This window comes from Puntigrus tetrazona, chromosome 13 (genome assembly GCF_018831695.1).
Source record: "Puntigrus tetrazona isolate hp1 chromosome 13, ASM1883169v1, whole genome shotgun sequence".
Taxonomy (NCBI): domain Eukaryota; kingdom Metazoa; phylum Chordata; class Actinopteri; order Cypriniformes; family Cyprinidae; genus Puntigrus; species Puntigrus tetrazona.
In genome coordinates this window covers 11304046-11326626 of record NC_056711.1, presented here as the reverse complement: position 1 = coordinate 11326626, position 22581 = coordinate 11304046, and the positions used below count along the sequence as shown (strand labels likewise).

At 38.2% G+C, this 22581-nt stretch overlaps 2 protein-coding genes across 2 annotated transcripts; one reads left to right on the top strand and one right to left on the bottom strand.

Moving 5' to 3' along the window:
* The first annotated feature begins 1922 nt into the window (after window positions 1-1922).
* On the top strand, window positions 1923-14460 carry LOC122356689. Its single transcript, XM_043255669.1, has 2 exons — window positions 1923-2400; window positions 4082-14460. Exon 2 carries the CDS (start codon window positions 4204-4206, stop codon window positions 13765-13767), a length of 9564 nt encoding a protein of 3187 aa, XP_043111604.1. The 5' UTR covers window positions 1923-2400; window positions 4082-4203; the 3' UTR covers window positions 13768-14460.
* Window positions 14461-17436: 2976 nt separating this feature from the next.
* drgx (dorsal root ganglia homeobox) lies at window positions 17437-22563 on the bottom strand. Its single transcript, XM_043255996.1, has 6 exons — window positions 22229-22563; window positions 21588-21688; window positions 20928-21029; window positions 19153-19322; window positions 18953-19065; window positions 17437-18626 (listed from the first exon to the last, which is right to left on the bottom strand). Exons 1-6 carry the CDS (start codon window positions 22284-22286, stop codon window positions 18295-18297), a joined length of 876 nt encoding a protein of 291 aa, XP_043111931.1. The 5' UTR covers window positions 22287-22563; the 3' UTR covers window positions 17437-18294.
* Window positions 22564-22581: the final 18 nt, after the last annotated feature.

The window sequence follows — 22581 nt, the reverse complement described above, 5'->3', positions numbered from 1 at the left end:
AACCGTGACGTAAATTTCTGGGAATAAAAAAACTTGTATCATGATCTTTGGACGTCAGCGATCCTAGTTTTGAAACAAGGCTAATTAGCTGTGTACTTCTGAAATACTGTAGTAGGCCCAGTGGATTAGCGTATTAAAATTCCACATAAGATTTGAGTTAAAATAAAAAGTGCCACATCTTAAAGGCATCTGTCATTCAGAAGTCATCACAATTAATTTTTTCTTTGCAAAAGTATGCAAGGGAAGATCTATTGACATTTTCATTCAAATGACTGTGGGGTTTTAATAAAAAGAGACAGAGCAGGCCCCTCAGGAGGGAGTCATTTAGCTCAAGCTTTATTCAGATGGGGGCGGTGGCTGATTAAGTCACAGACCAGCTAATATCCTTGATACAATCAATATCCGAGAACATTTCAGGCGCCATAAGAAGAGCTATGCATTATTTTCTCTCAGCGGCATTTTGTAAATGAGCCTGGGAGCAGTGACGTTATTTTAATGCTTGATGGCCTAAGTACTTTCAGTGACTGTGCTTAGTGACTGTGTTAATTATTTGCCTTTGATACACGCAGACTTTAGAACTCTATGAAAACAACTGTCATTTCAATTGAGATACAACAACTCCATCACAATTAATTTTGTTTGTGTTTATGTAGACTTCATATGACAAAATGTTTACCCCATTCTCCCCATCTGGTTTCCCATTGGTTAGATAAATAGATAGCCTCACCCCTAATCTCACGTCATTGGTGGAACCATGTTCCTGTATGCAATAGCAGTGTGTCCTGCAAATGAATCTAAAAAATATGTTGTAGGATTATGTTTTAAATTTATTATTGGTTGATTTTTTTTTTGTGCAAGCAGGAATCTTAATATATTGACAACAACATATAGTTGTGCAACAATAAACTAAGAGTGCATTAAAGGAGCAGTGTTGTCTGATGTTATATGATAAAGCATTTAGAAAAAAAGCAGAAAGGCTGTAACTGCAGTTTGATGCCATAAATGTCATCAGTGGTGATTCACAGAGGGAATGACCAGTGCTTGGAAGAGACCACTGTACCCTGTTGTGGGGTTCAAGAGCAGACATGCATATGTAATATGACACTCTTATTACAAGAGTGCAGTACCCCACTGAGCCCCCTTAAATCTTGTCCACACACGATAGTGATATTTAAATATCACTAATATGTAAAGTTTTTACACTGAAAGGAATATCTGTATAAAAAAAGAAAATTGGGATTTCTGCAAACTAATGTTGTTGCCATCTCTCATGTTCTCAGCTGCTGGGCAAATTTTTTTTTGGTCTCAGTGTCAGGCAGTGCTGTAAACTAAAGCTGTGAGGAAGTAGTGAGTAAGGGTGCAGCAGCTCCGATGAGAGCTTAGCAACAGAGCTCTAAAGAGGAGCGAGGGCAGCACTGCCGCTCCATATGTGAGTGTCCATCACCTTTACGCACCAGGCCCTTTGCTGCAGCCAAGACTCCTGTGAAAGAGCTCACTGCACCCATGTCCTATTATAGCAGTGCCTAGCTTCAGAGTTAAGACCGTCGTGAGATAGCTTGATATCAGGGGGACATTTGAAAATTGATTGACTGAGAGGAGGCGGAGCAGGCTCAAAAAATACCCCTCCTATTGTGACTCTTCTATTACCCCCTTTTATTAAGTTAACTGCCAACAGAGACTGCACAGTTTTCTTCGATTGTAATGACAGTTACTGGGTTGACTGGTACCTTACTTGTTTTATGTTAAGTACAATTAAAAATTGTGGTTGCAGTCTACTGAATGGACATGTTTAACTCTTAAAATCCCAAAGAAGTATCAGATAGCATCTGTTGACAAGTCTAAGGCACGGTTCAGCTAAAAGTGAAGCAAGAAGCTATTTTTACACCACGGTCACATGTTCACCTGCTTAGATACATGCTATCCACCACAACAACTCCGCGGATGGATGCATGTTATGCCACAAACGACGGTTTTTTTTTCTACTGGCATTGTAAACTTCAGCGGTGCTTCAATGTAATTTTGATTATTAAGGCTTGGCACAGCACAACAGAACTGCAGGCTTGAGTTTTTTTCATCTGCTTGACACTTGACACCACATGGTTATTCCAATACGTGTGCTGTCTCAAGCCATCATCCCATGTTTCCAGCTCGTTCGTCTCTGCCTGATGCCACTGCTATTTCAGCGTGTTTCTGCTTCTGAACCCTCTTAGCTTTAGCCCTGCTGGGGCCCTTGTACAAAGTGGCCTTTATGTCTGCACTTTATCAACTTTAAGCAGAGCCCAGCAAAAGCGGTGTTGAAGAGATTTTGTTTTTGCTGCACCTATGCAACGGATAAGGAATAGCTTCTTTCTAAAGCATGAAAAAAATCCTCCACTAAAAAATGAGATATAAGAGCAAAAGGTAAGAAAAAAGCACAGTTATCTTCAGATTGTTATGTAAATATATTTTATGCAAAATGTTAAATTCTAACTCAAATATTTTTATCATATTGTTTATGAATTAGAATGAATATGTTATTAGATGTGGATATGAGTACAATAACACAAATATATTGGTAACACTTTCGAATATGTAACACTTGCTTACTATTAACTATGACTTTTCCCTTAATAAATTCTTTATTTTTTTGCTTAGTAATAGCTAGTAAAGTAGTTGCTACGTTTAGATATTGGTAGGAATAGGTATGTAGAATAAGGTGCTTAATTAACACTAATAAATGATTATTATTCTAGTAACATGCATGTTAACAAGCAACTAATAGGTTTAACCATAAAATAAAGTGTTACCAATTTATTTTTAAGGCAACAAAAGGAATTGTCATAATAAACAAATTAGATTCAGTTGATTTATGATGCAAAGTATATATATATATATATATATATATATATATATATATATATATATATATATATATATATATATATATATATATATATATATATATATATATATATATATATATATATGTTTATCTACCTTTAATAAAAACATAATGTACATCCATTGTAACCCTATTTATTATTATGTTTTCATATTACTAATGTAAATGTAACCAAATGTAAAAAAAAAAAAGTAAATGTTTAAGAATCTATCATTGAAAAAAATATATTTGAGTATTATTCTGAGGATATTAAGAGGATGTGTCTGTGGTGATTACAAGCCCTGTATGAAAGTAGCATCAAAATTTTCAACTGCTCTGTTAAGCAGCCCAGGCAGGGACAAGAATAAAAGATTATGTGAACTAGATGAATCAGCCTTAAACAAACACTGTATTTCAGTTCAGTAAATACAATAAATAAATAACACACACAAATACACATACATGCTAGATCAAGGTACTAGATCAACGAAAAAGACATTGGAGAGGTATTCTCACTGAAATGTCTTGCATGTTTCAAAGGATCAGGGGAATTTATTTTTACTCGCATGTGTTTAAATTTATAACCACACTGCTGTGGGGGACTTATTTATAACTATTCGCCAGCAATTACCAAAGAATCTAGAAATAATTGCCATTACTTTTGTTGTATTGTTGTACTTCAGTAGCTCTGCATAAAAGGCAAAATATTAAAAGAATCCACATTAATGTAATCACGTTAAAAACATGCCCTTTTGTAAAATGTAATATCAAAATGCATAAGATGAACAGTTCTACTTGCTTCTAAATATTTTCATTATATAATATTTGATGTAATGCTTGAACCAAATATTTATATAATTCTACCAGAACTACTGTTGAAGTCCATGTGCAGAATGTTCCAGTGGGACTCATTTTAGCATGCAAGCCAGTGTCACAGAAGGTTAATATGTGATCCTATGTAAGAATGGGAAACAGTTTCCTTCTCTAAATATACTTCACGTGATATATGCAGTATGCAAGGCAGAGGTGTGGCTCAATTCATAAATGATCAGATTTAAAGGTCAAAGACTCAGATCTGAGAACAGTTTAGATGCCATACTTCATGATAAAATCTGAATTACTAGATGTCTGAATCACTCAGCAATAGCAGTGTGATTTTCAAGATCTCTGTTTAAAACTACAGTGAACTACAGGTTTATGACATCTCTGGTACTTTTGCAGGAAAGGAAGGCATTTTGATCACCTCTTAGAAGGTGAACTACTTAAATGCAAGACACCCTGCGTCAGCCATCTCAAGACTGACAGGGACAACTGTGCCTTGTCCATGAGAGTGAGTGCTTGAAATGAGCTCCCTGGAAAAGCGCCACACAGGTCAGCGGGGAAGCATGCAGGGCCACCGCAAATACTCCGATGGCCTCAGTGACACATCCAGCAGCGGCAGCTTTATGGACGACACAGACAGGGAGGTGAGCAACCTGACCGATCGTGCCTTCAGGAGCCTATGCATTGGAGAGGAGGCCATTTACAATGACTCGGAATTCTCCTTGTCTCCAACTGAACGGCATAAAGCTTTTGCAGAAGAACCCCAGCAAAAGACAGTCTCCCATGAGGCATTTTCATACAGCGTTCAACAATATGGGGAGGGAGAAGTACAACCTGAGTTGGCCTCAACATTCCAACATTCCTATGTGGATGTAACCCATCAGGAACAGGCTTTTGGAGAGGGAAGCTTTTCTTATATGAACAATGGCTCCAAGGAGGAGACGTGGCAGCAGAGCAGGAGCACATCTAGAGTGTCATCTCTAATCAAAGCCTTTAGTTCAGGGGAGTGTTACCAAGACAGTGGGACATGTGATGTTATTTTGGCAAGGGATCGGTATAGAGACTTTGGCAGTGAATCATGGGACAAATCAGCTATGCTAAGCATCCAGAGGGAACTCTCTGAATTCTCTTCAGGATACCAGCAGAATTTTAAGTCAGGCCCCTTTCAGTCTTACAGAAACCATTTTTACACATCTGACGTGGCTGCCGCAGTGGCACAGCTGGACACGACAGTTCTGATGAAATCTTCAAAAAGTAAGTTCAAGACATTGAACTCTACAAACTGTTTCTTCCATAGTGAATTCAGTCCCTTCCAGCTTTGGGAAGAGTACAACAGGTTCTCATTCCAAAGCACAAATGTGTCAGGGTTTATGTCAGCTAATGAATTCCCACGATGGTATGATTCTCCCATGTACAAAGAGCTGAAAGACAACCACAGAATTCCAAGCTCTCCATGTGAAAGTAGACGCTTCAATCAGAGACAAATTCAGGACGTTGTGGCTAGCCAGCGCTCCAGGTCCACTGTTGTCCAGAAAGCCTCCGCGATTGAGAAGAGGTGCGAATCTGAGATGGCTTCCAACTATCCACCTTGGAAGAAAAACAATAACTTTGTAAAGAACAAACTTCCAGGCAACCGTCCCTCCACAGTCTCTCCTACTAATGAGAGAACATGCAGGCCAGATTCAAATTTGTTTAGCAATAACAAAGTTACACATGAGATAGTGGTCGAGAGCAACTTACCTAGCAGTGTGACGCCGTTCAACATTACTCAGCTCCTCACTCCAGTTATTCACACAAGACAAGAAACAGAGACTTCTGAGATCCTGCAGTTTGCACACACTCCTTCTGTTTCTGATTATTCTTCCCAGGGTGAAACTGACCCTAAGCTTCAGACTGATGTCAAACATCTGCGCGACAGCTACAAATCTAAAGCATCAAGTCTGCTGTTCAACCTCAAAGACAATCGAAAAAGAGTCAAGAGTACATACAGTCCCACAAGATTTAAAGGGTTAGAAATAACCGATCGAAATAAGCAGACCTCAAAGCTGGAGGGCCGAGAATCCAGATTTTCAGATATTTTTGTATCCCAAGAAACTGCTCATGAGAATTTGATTGAAACGGATGCACAAGCCTCATGTAACCTAACTCGAGAGCCCAGTGTAGCACCTATCACACCTAAAGATTATACTGATGGCTTTGGATCATATGATAATTTGACATTAACTTCACCTCAAATTCAGGACAGAGTGGCTAATTACACAGCGTTCCATGGAGGTTCAGAGGGTCACTCTCCCAACACAGATCCACTGGCTAACACAGATCTCTCAGCACACAATATTTCAGCACAGGATAAAAGCTCTCTGACTTCAGAAGGTCAATTAATAGGCCTCAGCAGTACTTTTATTCCTGCTAGGCCAGAAATAGCAAATGTGCTTCCAAAGGCTTACCTACCGACACATTCTCTGCCTGCTCAAACATCTGAGCAATACGGCCAGAGTGATAACGCAAATCAAAATGATCTAAAACAAAGAATAGACTTTGGAAGAAAAACATTTACTGAATACAGTCAAAATGAGGCTGTTAAAGAAAAATGTTCTTGGGACCAGATTGGTTCAGTCAAGGAAACAGACGGTAGATATGAATCACGGCCATTTAGAGGAGAAATAGCAGCACTGATTGAGATGGACAAACAGAGAAAGGCTACTGCTAAGCAATATTTTGCTAATGACAGCTATTCTGTCCGAAAGGAAACATACATGCAAAAAGTGAATGAAGACATTAAACTTGGTCGACTTGCAAAGGAGGAAGAGAAAGAGGTCAGGGAAGATACAGTATCACCCAGGAAAACATCTTACAGTGAAAAATCTATTCATGACAACCAATTAAACACATTTTCAAAGTCTACTGAATTGTACGGAATACCAAAAAACAGTCTCCAAAACAAAACATCTCCTTTAACAGATTTCTATGGTGGTTTACAAAGCTTCAGTGTCAAAAATGATTTTGCTAAAGGAGTAACAGAGCAAAATTCTTCTTTTATCTCCATGGCGACACAAAATACATTTGATCAAAGAGCCCATGCACCTTTACAAGACTATAAAGGTCAAAAGAATGAAGGATTGTACTCTTATCAACCATATAGGTATGAACCTAACAAACAGTGGCACATGTCATCAACAAATGAAGATAGTCGCAATGAAAGTGTACAGACACAGAAACCATCGGAGATGATTGAACAATCTGATGCCAAGAGTTATGCAATCTACAATACACCGTCAAGTACACTACACACACTTCAAAATGAGTTTTCTGCCAACAACGGTGCACCAAATTCCGCTTTGCAGAATAAAGATTCAGTCACCCCAAACATGGACACCTCACATGAAAATAATACAAATTTACCAACTAAACAAGAAGACAGGTTCAGCATTAATGATATACTTGCTGTTAGAGATAATGAGCAAGCAAGGAGGTTAAGAGATATTACATTTGTTTTGGCTAAATCAGAAAACCCACAAACTCCAATTAAATATGATACAGCTGAAAAACTATCCATAGCAGAGCCTGTAAAAGACCAAGAACAACAAGGCTACAAAGTGCAGGACATGACAAGTCCATCATCTGGTTATATGAGAAGGGATTTTCAAAATACAAATGAAACAGATACTAGCACTGACAGAAATGACAGAACATTGAATAAAGATACTGACAAGGTGACAACAAGGGTGCTTTCTTACAAGGAAAGAGGCCAAAGTAAACAAGAAATACTGACGTCGAAATTGAAAGCACATGCTCAAAAGGAAATATCAGCAATTAAAGAAAAGGGACTTGCCAAACAAGGCATTCTTGCAAGAAATTCAACAAAAACAAGAGGGACTATCAATAATGATGGTCAAGAAGGTCATTCTGTTAAGAAGGAAATCACAGCAGACAAACTGAATCATTTGTTTCAAGATATCACTTATTCCAGTGTAACCCAATACAAAGAACAAATTAAATTGCATAATGATCATCCAAAGAATAGATCTCCACCACCTCTTAATTTTGAAGATAGTCAGAATGCAGTCTCTGAAAAGAAGGACGAGAATGTAAAATACAAACCTTTGGCTATAGAAAGGCAGACAGAAAAACATCCACCAGAAACTCTCAACATAAGAACAACAGTGGAAAATAATGACCATAAAAACTACCAGCCATCCAGAATCTCAGAAGATAAACAAATTAGTATGACAAGCTCAGAGGATATAAACACTGATAAGGAATCGGCAAAGCAAAGTCAAGAAATGTCACCAGGTGAATCAATGTCAGGACATTTGACAGCTGCAGTCAAGACCTACAGAGAGAGCTCCGCTTCCCATAATACACTTGCACTGCATAATGAAAAACAAACAATTCAGAATGATCAGAAAGAAAGTCTGTATGAAGGTAGACAAAGTAAATATACTTCGTCTGAAAAAGCTGCGACTAAACCTACTGATATAATCAAAGAAGACTTGAATGTTGCAAGCAGTGAAACTACAAAAGCAAACAGTGATTTGAATAAAAATTCTCTGTTGGGATTGGATAAAAACACACCCAGAGTTGAGGAAGCTAATGTACATATCAAAAGTAAGATTACTGCTGCTGTGGAGCAGTCTAAAAATGAACCAATCAAAAATAGCTCTGGGATTACATCTAGTCAACTGACATCCTCATCAAGTGACATGAAGTTTAAAAATGGAATTCCACCTGCTAAACGACTAATGGAACCTGCCAAATCAGAGCTCACCTCAAACCTTCAAATCAATACACTAAATGTAGATCCTGAGCAGCTTATAAATAGAACCTACAAATACAATTCTGGGGTCAGTTCAAATGCAGAGACATCATCAACTGACAATACAATCAGAATCAACTCAGGACCAGCAAAGAACCAGGCCCCACAAAGAAGCAAGGAGCAAAAAATACTAAAAGCTTTTAATAATGATGATGGACATGTATTAATAAATAAAAACAATGTAACAAAGGAAAAGGACTTGGCTAAGCAACAAAACAAGACTCCACAAGTAAAGGCTGTAGAAGCTACCTCTCTAAACAAAAAAGTGGAGAGTCACTCAAAACCAGAAACACAGGAACAATCACTAACACAAATAGCTTCAGCTGAAGCAAAAGAAAGCTGTCAGCAAAAAGAACTCCATCAAGATGATAAAAATACAAAGACCCTGTTCTCATTTGACAAGAATGAACTCCCTAAAAGCCATCAGAGTATGTCAAGAATAAATGAAGATTCAGAAGTAGTAAATAAAAGACAACAGAAAGAGAAAATTACAGAAAGTGCGAGCTCAAAACAAGAATTTCTCAGAACATTAGAAATATCACATGAGAAAAACAATCCACAAAAGTTCGCAGAAGAGTCTCAAGTGAATCTGACCAATTCTAAACCCCAAAAATCTGCTGAATATGCACTAAAACCAAATGTTTCCCCCCAACATGGAGTAACAGTAAAGGAGGATGCAACTCAAAAGAATAATACACAGCCTGTTTTAACACAGATTGTAGAATCCACAGCAGACACATCAAACATCTCTATTCTTACACCAAGCAATGAGGAACCTAGAGAGGAACCCATGATTTACAGTATTTGTGTCTCAAGCAAAACAGAAGCCGTTTCAGATGATGAACCTATGATCTATTCTATTTGTGTGTCAAGTAAGTGTCATATTGATGAGCAACAAAATCTGGTAAAACAAGAAGAGGATAGTTCTGTTGAAACTGAGAAATTTGTGAAGGATGAAAGCATTGTTGCCAGACAGACTGAAGTTTCTTCTAACACTAAAGAAAAAGAAGACAAGATTGAAAAATGTGAACTTCTGGCAACTACAGATAAGTCAAGCTACACAGGAAGACTCACTACATCATATGAGGACCTCTTAGTTAAATATGGGTTACCGGTCAGAGATCATGGTCATTTGAAATTTGTGAAGGATGAAAGCATTGTTGCCAGACAGACTGAAGTTTCTTCTAACACTAAACAAAAAGAAGACAAGATTGAAAAATGTGAACTTCCGGCAACTACAGATAAGTCAAGCAACACAGGAAGACTCACTACATCATATGAGGACCTCTTAGCTAAATATGGGTTACCGGTCAGAGATCATGGTCATTTCACATCAAAACGTATGGAGGATGAGAAAGAACAAAAAGAAAAAGAGGAGACTGAAACTCAGCTGTCACACAAATCAATAAATCATGGAATGAAAAGATCTCAGATACCCAAAGAGAAAGGCTCAGATACAACAAAAACATCTCCAGATGAATCCAGAGAGGTTTCTAATCAGCAAGCATCCATTAAAAGTCGACATTTAAAGGGAACTAAGAGCGAAATCAAGCAATCAATAGCTCTTTCCAACAACATGGCTGAAAACCAACAAAGTACAGGAATCCGTACACCAAAGCTTGGTCATTCATCAAGAGATGCTACCCTAATATTCAAAGATGTAGAAAATGTTGAACAAGATCAAGATACTTACATTGAACAATCAAGGCAAAGTAGAGGAAATGATACTGTGTTAAAGGAAAAGAAAGTTGAAGAACATGTGAAAATGAAAGGAAAAGTTCTTGATGCTTTACCTAATTCTAGAGTGTCTCCAGAGAAAACTGAGAATGTATCCCAGACAGATAAACAACCTGTAAGAATGGATAAACCAACAAGAGCAAAAAAGAAAGAGATTTTAAAAGCACCCATGTCAACCAAGTCAAAGGATGTAGTCAACAGTAAACTTACTGAAAGTACAATTCCCGAAACGATGATACCCCAAACTAAAAATAAGTCTCAAAAGGTGGAAGGTGAAGACCAAATATTTAATGATACTGATACATGTACGTCTCGAAAGAATAAAATACGTGGAAGAGAAACATTTAACTCAAATGTTGAGAAAACTGTGCATGAGGCAAAGCAAAAGGATCCTGTAATTTCCATGAAACTAGACTCTGTCTCAGACAAAGATGCTCAAACTCTGCAAAAGAATGTAAAAGGGGATGAGAAAGGAGGGGAGAAAAGGTCACTAGAGAAGTTACAAGTTGAATTTAACACAAATAATGAAATTGTAAACAGGATGAAGATGGTTTTAAAAGATGGCACTGCAACGCATGTTAATAATTATAGGGATAAAGTTAACAGTATTGGTGAGGATGTGTGTACAGTTGTAAAACAAGACCAGGCCTCTTTTGAAGTCTCAGATATTCACTTAGAGGACATTAAAGTGTCTACAGAGGAAGTGTCATCAAACAAGGAATTCATGGCAGGCCACAAAAACCAACATGAAGTGATAAAGAAGGAAAATCTGAAAGGAATGAAAAAAGCTGTCATGACTGAACTTAGGGGTGAAAAAGGCTTTACAGAGCAAAAAACCTTGGCAGTGAAGCCCCTTACAGTCCCAGATGAACCCAAAACTGTGAATAATAGGAAGGTGCATACTGAAATTGCAGGTACAAATACAAATGATGTTGAAAAAGAAATTATACCACATAAGAAAGACAGTCCAAGTAAATTAGAAAAGACAGAAATTAGTCCAAGACAAGAAGCAGTTGGGATGCAATATATAAAAGTCTATGAAAATAAACAATCCGCACAGAGCAGTGATAAAAGGAAGAAAGAAGACCCTGTATTAAGTCTGAATGGTCAGAATGACGGTAATTTGAAAGTTAATGAAAAAGGAAGCATCCTTAGAGAAAAGAAAGAAAGAAAAGTTGAAGCTACGGAGACAAAACAGGCTGATCACATCACTAATACAAACCAGTATCAGCCAGAAAAACAAGGAAATGCAATATATGAACAAGATCATGTTCAGTTAAATCAACAGGACACAAGGAAAGAAGGTACCTTATCTAAACCAGAAGCCAGCCAGAGGAGCAAGAAGGTGACTAGACCAGAAATATCAGCTATTGCAGACTATGCTAGATTAAAAGTTATCTCTGCTGAAGACGATACAAAAGAGCTTGATATATTCCCCAAAATGGACTTTTACAACAATTATGATCAGCCAGCTTTAGGAGTTCATAAAGACTTACATGGAAATGTGTCAGATATAGGGGGAGAATCTAAAATACACAATGTTTCAATGGAGAAAGGTCAAAATCTCAAGCAAATATCTTCTCAATTTAAAAAACATACAGAGAAAAAGATGTTACCTGAAAAACAAAACCATTTGGTTCCCAATACAGTTCAACTAAAATGTGTATCACCGGTAGTTACAGGTTCACAAGATGAAGCTGCATCAATGAACACCCAACCAAGGGCTCTAAATCATAAGGAACCAAACACTAAAACATCTTTCATGGAGAATCCAAACAGAGGAGAAAGAAACAAAATTTACCAGTCCAAGAATCCCCAAAGTGTACAATTGCAGGCTGAAGGTACAATAAGCAGATCAAGACAAATGACTCATGACAAAACAATTGAAAAGGACAATCTTTCTCTTTATGGAAGACAAGAACTTGCAAATTTGACATTGTCTGCCACTGTAAAAGCAGTAGACAATCAAGTAAATGTGGCATCACCACCTGTAGAAGAAAGGGAAGAACTACAATATTACACAGTGAATAGTCTTGACTCTGACATAAAGCCAAAAGAAGCACCTGAACCACCTCCTCCAGGTTTTAAAATGTCTCAAAACACAGACTTGGCTGAAAAAGCAGAGGAAGAGAAAAAGGAAGAAAGCTCATTTGCGCAAAGTCTAACTGACTATGGTAAAGTTCATGCAACAGGACCGCGATCCAACTCTTCTTCTCCAGCCATGGGGAAACCCATCATGTTCAGAGTAAAGGATAATACCATTAGAACATCTTCTGTGACCAAAACCGTCAAGCCATGCTTTCACAGGTCATTTTCTGAAGACTTCAGGATTGGCTCGCCAAAGGAACACTTGACTGGTTCAGAAAAAGAAGATGAAATTCATCCCAAAGAGTCTGCTAACCCACCAGTCTTACATGAACCAGCTAATGCTGCCTACCGGCTCCATAAATTAAAAGAGACACTCCACAACGACTTGCCCTCAGCAGAATATGCAACAAGACAATCAAAAAGCCATCAGAGTAGAAGCCAACATTTTGAGGAAGAAGAAACCCGTTCTGCCATCAGCACAATGTCAGAGGAAGTGGAGAATTGTGCAGCGGGTATCACAGATTTGGCCAACATAAGTTTGGCCTTCATGCCCAAGCATGAAAGTTACAGAGACACCTACCAAAGGCCTGCTTCTGCCTGCTACGAACGACCAGAGTCAGCTTGCTATGAAAGACCAGAATCAGCCTGTAGTGATATAAGGCCATTCGGCAGACCTCCAGTGGTGCCCCCAAAATCTGAAAAAGCTCTTCGGCGAGCACAAAGACTTACAACGAGGCGTATGAAAAAGACAGAGACCCCCAAGATGGCACCTGAAAACCAAGAACAGCTAGAGACCAAATCAATCAGAAACGTCTCCAGTGTGCCCTCTTCACCTTCAGACATACTGACAACACATCAAGCAGTACAAGCCTCACCTCCTCTTTCACAGTATGACACCCAGCCAAATAACACCCCCCCTGCACACAGTATAGTTGCCCAACCTTTCCCCGTGACACAGAGAAAGCTCTTGCAAGACCCAAACTCAGGGCAGTATTTCATGGTGGATGTACCATTACCAGTTAAGACAAAAACATTTTATGACCCAGAAACTGGTAAATATGTACAGCTGAATGTCCGTCAGAGGTCTCAGGGTGCTCTAACACAACCAGCATCGTTGGAAATGTTGAACACTCCCTACATGCTGTATCGTGGGTTTCTGCCAATGACCGCGTCTTCATTACCAGCCTTGAGGTCATCATCTGAAATGTCAACATCGGCAGACAACCAGGATATGCTTGAGAGAGGCGATGAACCGTGCAGACAGAATGTTTATCTGCAGAATAGCATCAGAGATTCCCAGCAATACCCTGATATGCTGTACGGGTCACATGAGCAAATTCACAATCCGTCTTTGTATGCAGAAAATAGTATTGACAACATTGAAAGACACACAGATATTATAACAATGAGTGAATTAGAGGACTTCGCAATGGAGAGCACATGACGAGTAAAGTCGTTTTTTTAGATAGGTAAATACTGTTTGTACACAAATCTGAAGCTAAATGACTGTATATCTAAGCTATTTAAATGTGACTTTTAAATAAGTTATGAGTTCTTAAAACCGTTTTTGATTTGTATTTAAGGATTGCTGTTAAATTGCATTGTGTTTTGTAGCTGAGGTGACCGTAATTGTGGTACACAGGGGCTCTTTATTGTCAAAAAAAGTCAAGAGAAGAACTGTGAAGCATTCCAATTAATTATGTTATGTTGAAAATAATTTTGCAGTGTACTTGTTTATAAAACAATGAAGACCATACCCACAGAGCGCACTGTAGATTCAGGGGAAGTATATTTCTAAAGTGACTTCTTAGTGGTATTGCTAAGGCCTTATCCTTAGACCCAGTCAGAATAAAATTCAAGCTTTTCCAAGTTTTCCAGATGGCCCACAGTATGCATGAAAATTGTAGTTTGTCAGGTTTAAAATTCAGTTTAAGGGCACTTGCCTTATTAAAACAACTTTTCTCTTGATGTGCTTTGGCAGGTTACATATTAAAAAGGGGTGGTCTGTCTTTACCTTGCCATGGTTGCTGATGTATGACTATGAAATGATTGCCTTATAAACAACTACTTGCAATGTACTACTTTTACAGTCTTTCAGAAACTCATTACATCATCATTAAAGGAAGATGTGAAATCAGTTTGTTGGCTGGCTGTTGTTTTCTCACACAGATCCCATTAAACAGCTAATGCATTAAAACACATGAAAAATGTTTTAAAAATGCAGGTGATATGAGACGTAGATTTGAGAATGAGCTTCACTGCTTTCCTTACCCCAGTGCTGTGATGTATTTGTGGGTTTGAGTGAATTCAGCATTTGCACAATAGACCACTCTAGTGGAAAAAGGCTGCATTGCACTTTATATTTACAAACTATTCTCGAATAAATCAATAGATTATGTTACAGATATTTCAGTATCTTTAATATCGCTTTGTTTCGTATTTAAAAAATCTGACTGATAATTATTTTAAAAGTACTATTTTCTTTGTCTCGTGAAACTAGTTATTCAAATAGGCATGATAAATATTCAGCACTGTATATACGAAAACATTTAAGCATAATCAGATCTATTAACAAGAGGTCTGTCTTATCTTTCCCAGTCAAAATGAATGTAGTGAGTTATTGATCTTTGTTTATATAAGTGCAGGCAGCTGTGATAACTGCACAAATGTTGACCATATCTTGACCTATGCAGGAGGCCCGTATCTCAAACAACTGGAGCACCAGAGTTTGGATATGACTTCACTGACAATGTATCATTAATGCAACAAAAGAACTCATTAACTTCACTCAAACAGAATTTGAAACAAAAGATTTGTGTCGTTATTTAGTTTAGTTTAGGGATTTTTTTAGGATTGCTTGGCCTCTCTCCAGTTAATTTGATGTAACAATGCTTCTCATAATAGAATGAATTACTGCACTGAATAATCAATAATCCACGTGCAATGAATGTTACGAACAATCTTCTAAAAATACTACTACAATAACTCTAAATTACTTAAAACCATCACAAGCCATTTGTTTCTCTGTTTGCTTGCTGTGAGGGAATTCATTTTGGAAAAGAAAAAAAAGATTAACAACAGCAACAGTGTCTAAATTGATTTTTCCCCTGAGTTGGGTTTTCTCAAAGTGGAGACATCTTTATCAGCCGATGCAATGTGCACTTACAATAGTGTTTCTGTTTTCTGAGAGGAACATACTGAGGAGGCGTCACATATGGAGCAAACATGTTTTAGGTTTAGATATAAGAAAACTGTGATCCTGTGACCAATGTCTTGCCTGGTCTTGACATTGCAAGATAAACATATTTCGCTTGCTGTTCGTGATGGAGATTAAACTCGATGTCTAACTTTCCGATGGACTAATCAACTAATATAAATGATGTAAAATTGGATCATTTAAATAGATCTGATACAGCATAATTTGCACTTCGAATGACAGGATTACATTAACATATACCTGTCAAACTGTTCAGTGAAAATAAAAATAAAGTAAAAATAATAAGTGACTCATCCTGAACTCGCTCGTTCTGTCCAATCGAAAACTCTCCAGGATGACCATGTCCTGCCCCCTAACACCACCTACTTCTGACTAGCACCATGCATATCACATGTATATATATCTATGACTAGCGCCGGTGAGTATAGCTATGCTAATGATGTAAACAAAAGGCTATTGGCGATTACAAAAAGGCACAAGCCCTCTTATAATTCAATATAAAATATAATAGCACAGAAAAATTTTATACATTTTGGGGATCTGTAAAAAAAGGGTGAACATTTGAAATAATATTTTGAAGCATTTATACTGTTTGCTAGTACATACTAATAAATCAACATGTTAATATCCATTTTCATGTAAAATACTAAGGCTACATGTGTAAATTAATAGGCTGCTTATCCAGTATGCATATTGGTGAAAACTTTGTCATCCACCTGTCCTCATGGTTATTTGATGGAAGTAATTAATCTGTCAATCTAGAGAAAATCAGAAGAGTTTTAACTGTTTGATAGCTATTTTTGATGACAGTCAACTGATAAAAGTACACTAATTTTTAAAAAGCAAAACGTAGGACTTTATTGGGTGTGACTTGATCTTTATTACTCCTGATTTGTTCATCACTGTGGATAAATAAATATTTAGAGAGGACTTCTGATTCAATATTTACATTTCTGATGTCTAATTTAATAATATTTAATGTGTAATTCCTATCTATAAACTATTTTAGATGTAGCTGGTTCATCAATAAAAACAGCATAAATAATTTTACCTTCAGTTGTTTGAGTATGAAGAACATATATTTTCAGTATATTGTTGCAGATTCTGTACATTTTCTGTTGCAAGTTTATGCACTTAATGTCATGTTATGAGTAGACCTAATAGTAGCCTAATTTTACTTATGCCATACCGGCTAATTAATAATATTGCGGCCAGATGTTTATTTTTCTTCAACCTTATTTGTATTATAATCCAATTTTCTATTATTGTCGTCATTCCTATTTGTATCAAAAATTTTGTTGTTTTTTTTTGTCTAAAAATGCATACCATATCTAAATAACTCCAAATGATCACACATATTTTGAACAAAGCATATATTATTGTCACCAAACAAGCAAATGCCAAGCTGCTTTCATCAGGCAAGACTTTTGACATTATCTGTCTCTGCTTTGTCACCAGGGTGTCACATCATGAATAATTAAATCACTACTTTGTGATAATACATAATTCAGCATCAATTATTAATGCTAATGTGTGTGCAGTTTACTCAATTGTGTTATTGACTATCAAAAGTAATTTCCTGAAAATCCTCAAGGACGAGAATTTAATCAGTCCAGCTTCTTTTCAAAGGTAGCACAGTTAAGTGTTCTCAAACTGAGTTGCTTTTCCAATATTGCAGTGTGTTTCTTTGGAAACAGGTGCTCACGTTTGGCATATGTGACATTTCATTTGCTCCTAAATGACTGTTCCTCATCCTGTAACAGAACTTATGATCTGAAACAGTTTTGTTTTTTTATTTTCGATATAAAGAAAATATGATAGCTGAGCTTTGTTGTATGCCCAATGCATAATGTCATAATTAGCACCTATCACAATCATGTAATCATGGGACGCATGTAAAATAGCTATGTGGTATGAGAAAGCCGAGATGTACTTTAAGGTAAATAAATAATAAGACCAGTCATTGCTTCCATTTTTGCAGCCCTACCGCTTGTGAACTAATTAATAATTGATCATAGCCAGATGGTGTGAGCAATAGGCAACAGGAGATGTACATGATTGCCTACATGTTTAATTGTTTTATAGAACATGTCAAAACAGGACCAGTGTCTGAACTCTTGCAGTCTATCGCGGACGTACAGATGCGATGACAAGAGAGATGTCAGTTGCCATCACATCAGCATGAATAAGAGTTACCCAGATCATATCATAAAACATGACAAACCACTTAATATACAGTTCTGTCCTTGATATTATCTTACATATATTATTTCACATTAGTACATTTATATTTCAGCATGGCATATATCTTGACACAATGCAAAATGTCTATCATCACCTGACTTCACAGTACACAAGTCAAACATCAAAGTGGATTGTGAAAAATTAAATAAGTTCACATTGGCAACCAGGGAGTTTTCTTTTACCGCACAGCATGTTCAAAAGTCATTCTGCCGCAAAAAACAAAACAAAAAACGAATTAAGCGTCAGGCGCCCACATACACCCAGAGAGGGAAAACCAATGGCAAGAATCACGAGTAAAAGTGAACGAGGAGGGGAAAAATTACAGCTGAATTAATAGTTTGACACATACACGCAAAATACACAACTAGGGATTGCACTTAACACCGTCCTGTGCCGGTCAGTGCTCTCAAAAAAGAGGCAGCGGGCATTCAATGATTGATTATAAATCCTTCGTCCAAAGCGTGTCCTCAGAATGGGAAAAAAATAAATCAACAAAAATTCGAGACTCCTTCATTTCTTATCCGGTCCCTCCTTTTGGCAGTGCAGATGTTTGTCTGGAGTTCTCCGTAGTGATGTGATCTTAGAGGTACCGGAGTTAGGACTGGAATCGCTTCCTCCTGCAGAAACAGTGCTTTGGCCCAGCACGACCCCTGGACCTGCTCCGGGCCCGGCTGCAGACCCTGCCCCCAGCAGGTTGGCTGACTGCAGCACCGCCTCCGAATGTTCCCTGGCCTTCATCCGCAGGGCTGCGACACTGGCTGTCCGGTTACTCTGGCACCCATATGGTGGCAGGAAGGAGAGACCCATTGGGTCAGGCACACAGCAGGAGCACAGTGGGCTTCCTAATGAGAGCAGAGCAGTGTGTCAACAGGGCAGCTTGTGTCCTTTATCATTATATATGTTTGTTTTGATTTTTTTGACAACACAGGATTACAGCCTGTACATTTCATCTATTTATCTATCTATTAATAACAGTATAAAATAAGGTCTTATTTGTTAGAACGAGGTATCATAAGGCAACGCAATCTATCAACATTTTTAAATATATATATTCAGAGACAACAAAATATAATAACAATATGCTGTATTTTCATGCACATCGGCTGTTGTAAAAAAAAAAAGACCTGTCTCACGTTTTCATGCCAAAGGTAAGAATGCTGGAGCTTACCTTTTAAAGTTGCCACTTGTGAAAGGGCTTGTGCGTAAGTGGCTGTGTTCAGCAGAGTCCCAGGCAGACAGGATGGGAAAAAAGGTCCGCCTGAACCCACCACTCTGTTAATACTGTGCACAAAGGAAAGAGTTTGGCATTGAATCTCTTGACAAAAACAATGTATCCTGTATGGACTTGTAATTCGATGATGTACACACTTTTGCTGTAGTTCCATCGGTTCTTTCTTATTTCTGCCGTGGTCAACGGGAGACTGGTTGAGGTTTCGCGCAGCAGGGGTGCCGTCATTCATTTGTTCTTTGCTTCCCTCCTGGTCTGAAGTTCCTCTCTCTGTTTTCCTCCACTTTGCTCTTCGGTTTTGGAACCACACCTAAAGACAAAGCAGATTTTGAAATGGTTGGATGAACTGATTTATCAGTTCATAACTGATTTATTCTGTGGAGAAGGAGAAAATGTATAATTCTGGCGAACATCTCCTTCTGTAGAAAAAAAGTCATATGAGGGAGAATACCTGACAGAATTATACATTTTTAACTGTTGAAACTCAGTTTAAAATGTCACTTGTTAAGTTGCAGCTGCGTAAATATTACAATTATTATTTGCACCCACTGCTCATTTCTAAAATGTGCTGCTAAATCTAACAAGCTGGTGACTTATTTGAAACTTCACGAACACAATTGCTGAGCATATGCAGCGAAGTTCTTGTATGTTAATTGAATGAAGGTCATTGCCTATAACAACATTTAATTGAGCAATTTTTCATTATCATTTTTTAATGACTTCCTACTGACAGTCTCCCTGCTTCTGAGAGAGACCCATGATGAAGTCGTTTATTTCTCTATTTAGTGATTGTTTGACAACATCAGATTCGATTAAGTCTGTGCTCTCTAACGCATTAATCATATTTGAATGGGAAAGGTTGCATAATGCAGCCATATCTCCAGCGCCTGGCCAGCATTGTGCAAAGGTACAATGATGCGAACAAACAAAACGCCACACACATATAGCTGCTCTCTCCACATAATATGACACAACAGTTTACTGGCAGGACAACAATATTCACAATGTAATTGTGGCAACATTATCTCACCCCTGCACCTTCCAGCTAGAAGTCATGATCCCCCAGCACTGAATGCTCCATAATTGCACCATTAATCTCAATTTGCAGTTTGTTCTTAATGCAGCACAAGCCAATTGACACTTTAAAAACGGTGGGCGCCCACTACACTACAACAAAAAGAAAATTTATTTCCTAATAATAATGTAAGTTTAATATCCCTGCATGCTGCGACCGATTCATGTTCAGATTTAATAATAGGAATCGGGTAATCCGATTAGAGAGAAATAATTTGTTTACAATCCCTAATTTACAGCAGCGAATTCCATTATCGCGTCGCAGTCATTGGTTTTAAGCGATAGTAAGATGACCCTGGGGAACAAAAGGGAAACTATTATATTTCCCACAATTAGATCTGAGCTCAGAAGGAAACCCAAAAGCAAATCTGGAATGCAGGAAATTACATACAGACACATTGAATGCAATTACATGTGGCCAACTTGATATTACCGCGGATGCTTTGCAAGGCCGCAGAATATGAAATCGGAGGTTTCAGGTGCACGAGCGCTTTATAAGCAAGTAAAATCGTTCTCGGGACGTCTGTCTTGTTCGAAAAGCACCGCATCCTCTCTCCATTTGCTGAAACGCGGAAATGGCAGTGCATCTAAGCAATTTTTATACCTTAGAGACGAGGGCAAATTAGTGTAGAACATTACCACTAGTTAATTATGAATGACCGATTAATCAACCTAATCTAATATTCCACATTATGTTGATGTTATTAAAGCGCATCACGGAAATGACAGAGTGGCTTCATTTACTTTCTTTGGCCAAACGTGCTCGGAGCGCTTTTTTTTTTGTTTGAGTGATGCATCCGTGTGATTTTTGAAACAGGACAGTTGAGGGAAAGCGTCTCACCTGGACGCGAGCCTCCGTTAGGTTGATTTTCATGGCCAGCTCTTCTCTTGTGAACACGTCTGGATAGTGGGTCTGTGCAAAAACCGCCTCCAAAGCCTCCAACTGTAAAACGTAGTTTACAAATTCGGTTCATCAATTTATGCTTTGCAATTAGGAGAAAAATGTATTAGGTTCTTTGCGTTTGCTGCGAAAGAATGCTCATGCGCAGTGCGCTGCAAAACGCGCTAAAATTGTTTAACAGCTGCCTGAAGTGCTAGGAAAGTCATAACACTTTTTCACACACTTTTCAATTACTGTTTAAAAGTGCATTTAGAAATAACACGAATTATTGAGGCGGTTTAAATTGATAAAACATTCGTCCAAAGAAAACAGGCCTGCATGCTCTCATGCTTACATTTTTCCCCATGTAACTTTATTAATGGTCAACCTAAAATAAGCAAATGCGTACAAATTTGTCTTACAAATAAAAAAGTAAGTCATGCAATATATTCGCTATATAGCTGAATGTCGAAGCGTACGTTTACGCGCATCTAAACGCGGTATGATAAAAAAAAAACACTCGCGCGGGACGTTCATAAAACATAACTAGCATAAATAAATTTGAGAGCAGCGGTTATATTTTGTATCCACCGGAAATCTCGCTCTTCGCCGACTTGATACCTGTTGTAAAGTGAAGGTCGTCCTGTTCCTGCGTTGTTTTCTGCGCAGAAAGCCGTCATCAAAGTCTCCAGAGGCGTGATTCCCAAACCCGTTTGTGTTCACTGTTTAAAACAGTAACGCGACACTTTTAAAACACAACATTTCTATGGAACAAAAATGTACATTTTCTTATATGCCTAAATTAGCATGAAAATATGATTCCCGTCGGTTGCCTCTAACTTAATCGCGATGGACTGATTCTCAGGGAACAGTTGATTCATTGTATTCATCCGCTAGACCTGAATTATCACTATACACAATGAGGAAGCGTGACCAACAAAATGCCAGTTGAAAGGCATGACATCTAACATCTGTTCTCAGACAGACTGCAACAAAAAGTCTCAGCTGGGCGGCTGTCAAGCCTCTCAATCACGTTGCCATGTGGCAAAACATTAAACACCATAAAACAAACCCAAACATAAGCTAATTATGAACTAACTTTGATTGCGAAATACAACGCACAACGCGAAGATAAATTACAGCACCACAAAACAGCCAGAGAACGCGTCGTGTTTATTTTTGTTTTCGAAATACGTATAAAATGACAAAGTTAACATTTCAGTTAAAACTCCATTCTTGCGAAAGAAATGAACCGTACTTACATGTGTTGGTCCTGCAGCACTCTCCTTCTAACTGTGGAGGACAGTGAAAGTAAAACATGTTTCCCGGTGCTTTGCGAGTGGAGAGAATATTTACAAGAAGAAGAAAAAAACAGTCGAGAGTCAGCGAGGTTTTTTGCCGACTATTACCGCGATCGCGCGCGTCTTAAAAAGACAAAAACGAACACGTTTCTGCGGCCGGTTTGAGGTACGCAAAGTAAAAAAAGCGTCGGTCTTTACGCGCGCGCGACTCTCGTGTCTCCGGCTCAACCTCGGCAGAGCAATCTCACTCCCGCCGTCAATCACTGAGCGCTTCGGTCTATCCGCTCGCTCGCTCGCGCGCGCGTGAGGAGGGA

Coding starts and splice junctions, on each gene's coding strand:
- drgx (XM_043255996.1), bottom strand. CDS start 22,286: ATGTTTTACTTTCACTGTCCTCCACAGTTAGAAGGAGAGTGCTGCAGG. Junction 21,689..22,228: donor GTGCTGCAGGACCAACACAT/GTAAGTACGGTT, acceptor TGTTTTAAACAG/TGAACACAAACGGGTTTGGG. Junction 19,066..19,152: donor CCGATGGAACTACAGCAAAA/GTGTGTACATCA, acceptor CTTTGTGCACAG/TATTAACAGAGTGGTGGGTT.
- LOC122356689 (XM_043255669.1), top strand. CDS start 4,204: ATGAGCTCCCTGGAAAAGCGCCACACAGGTCAGCGGGGAAGCATGCAG.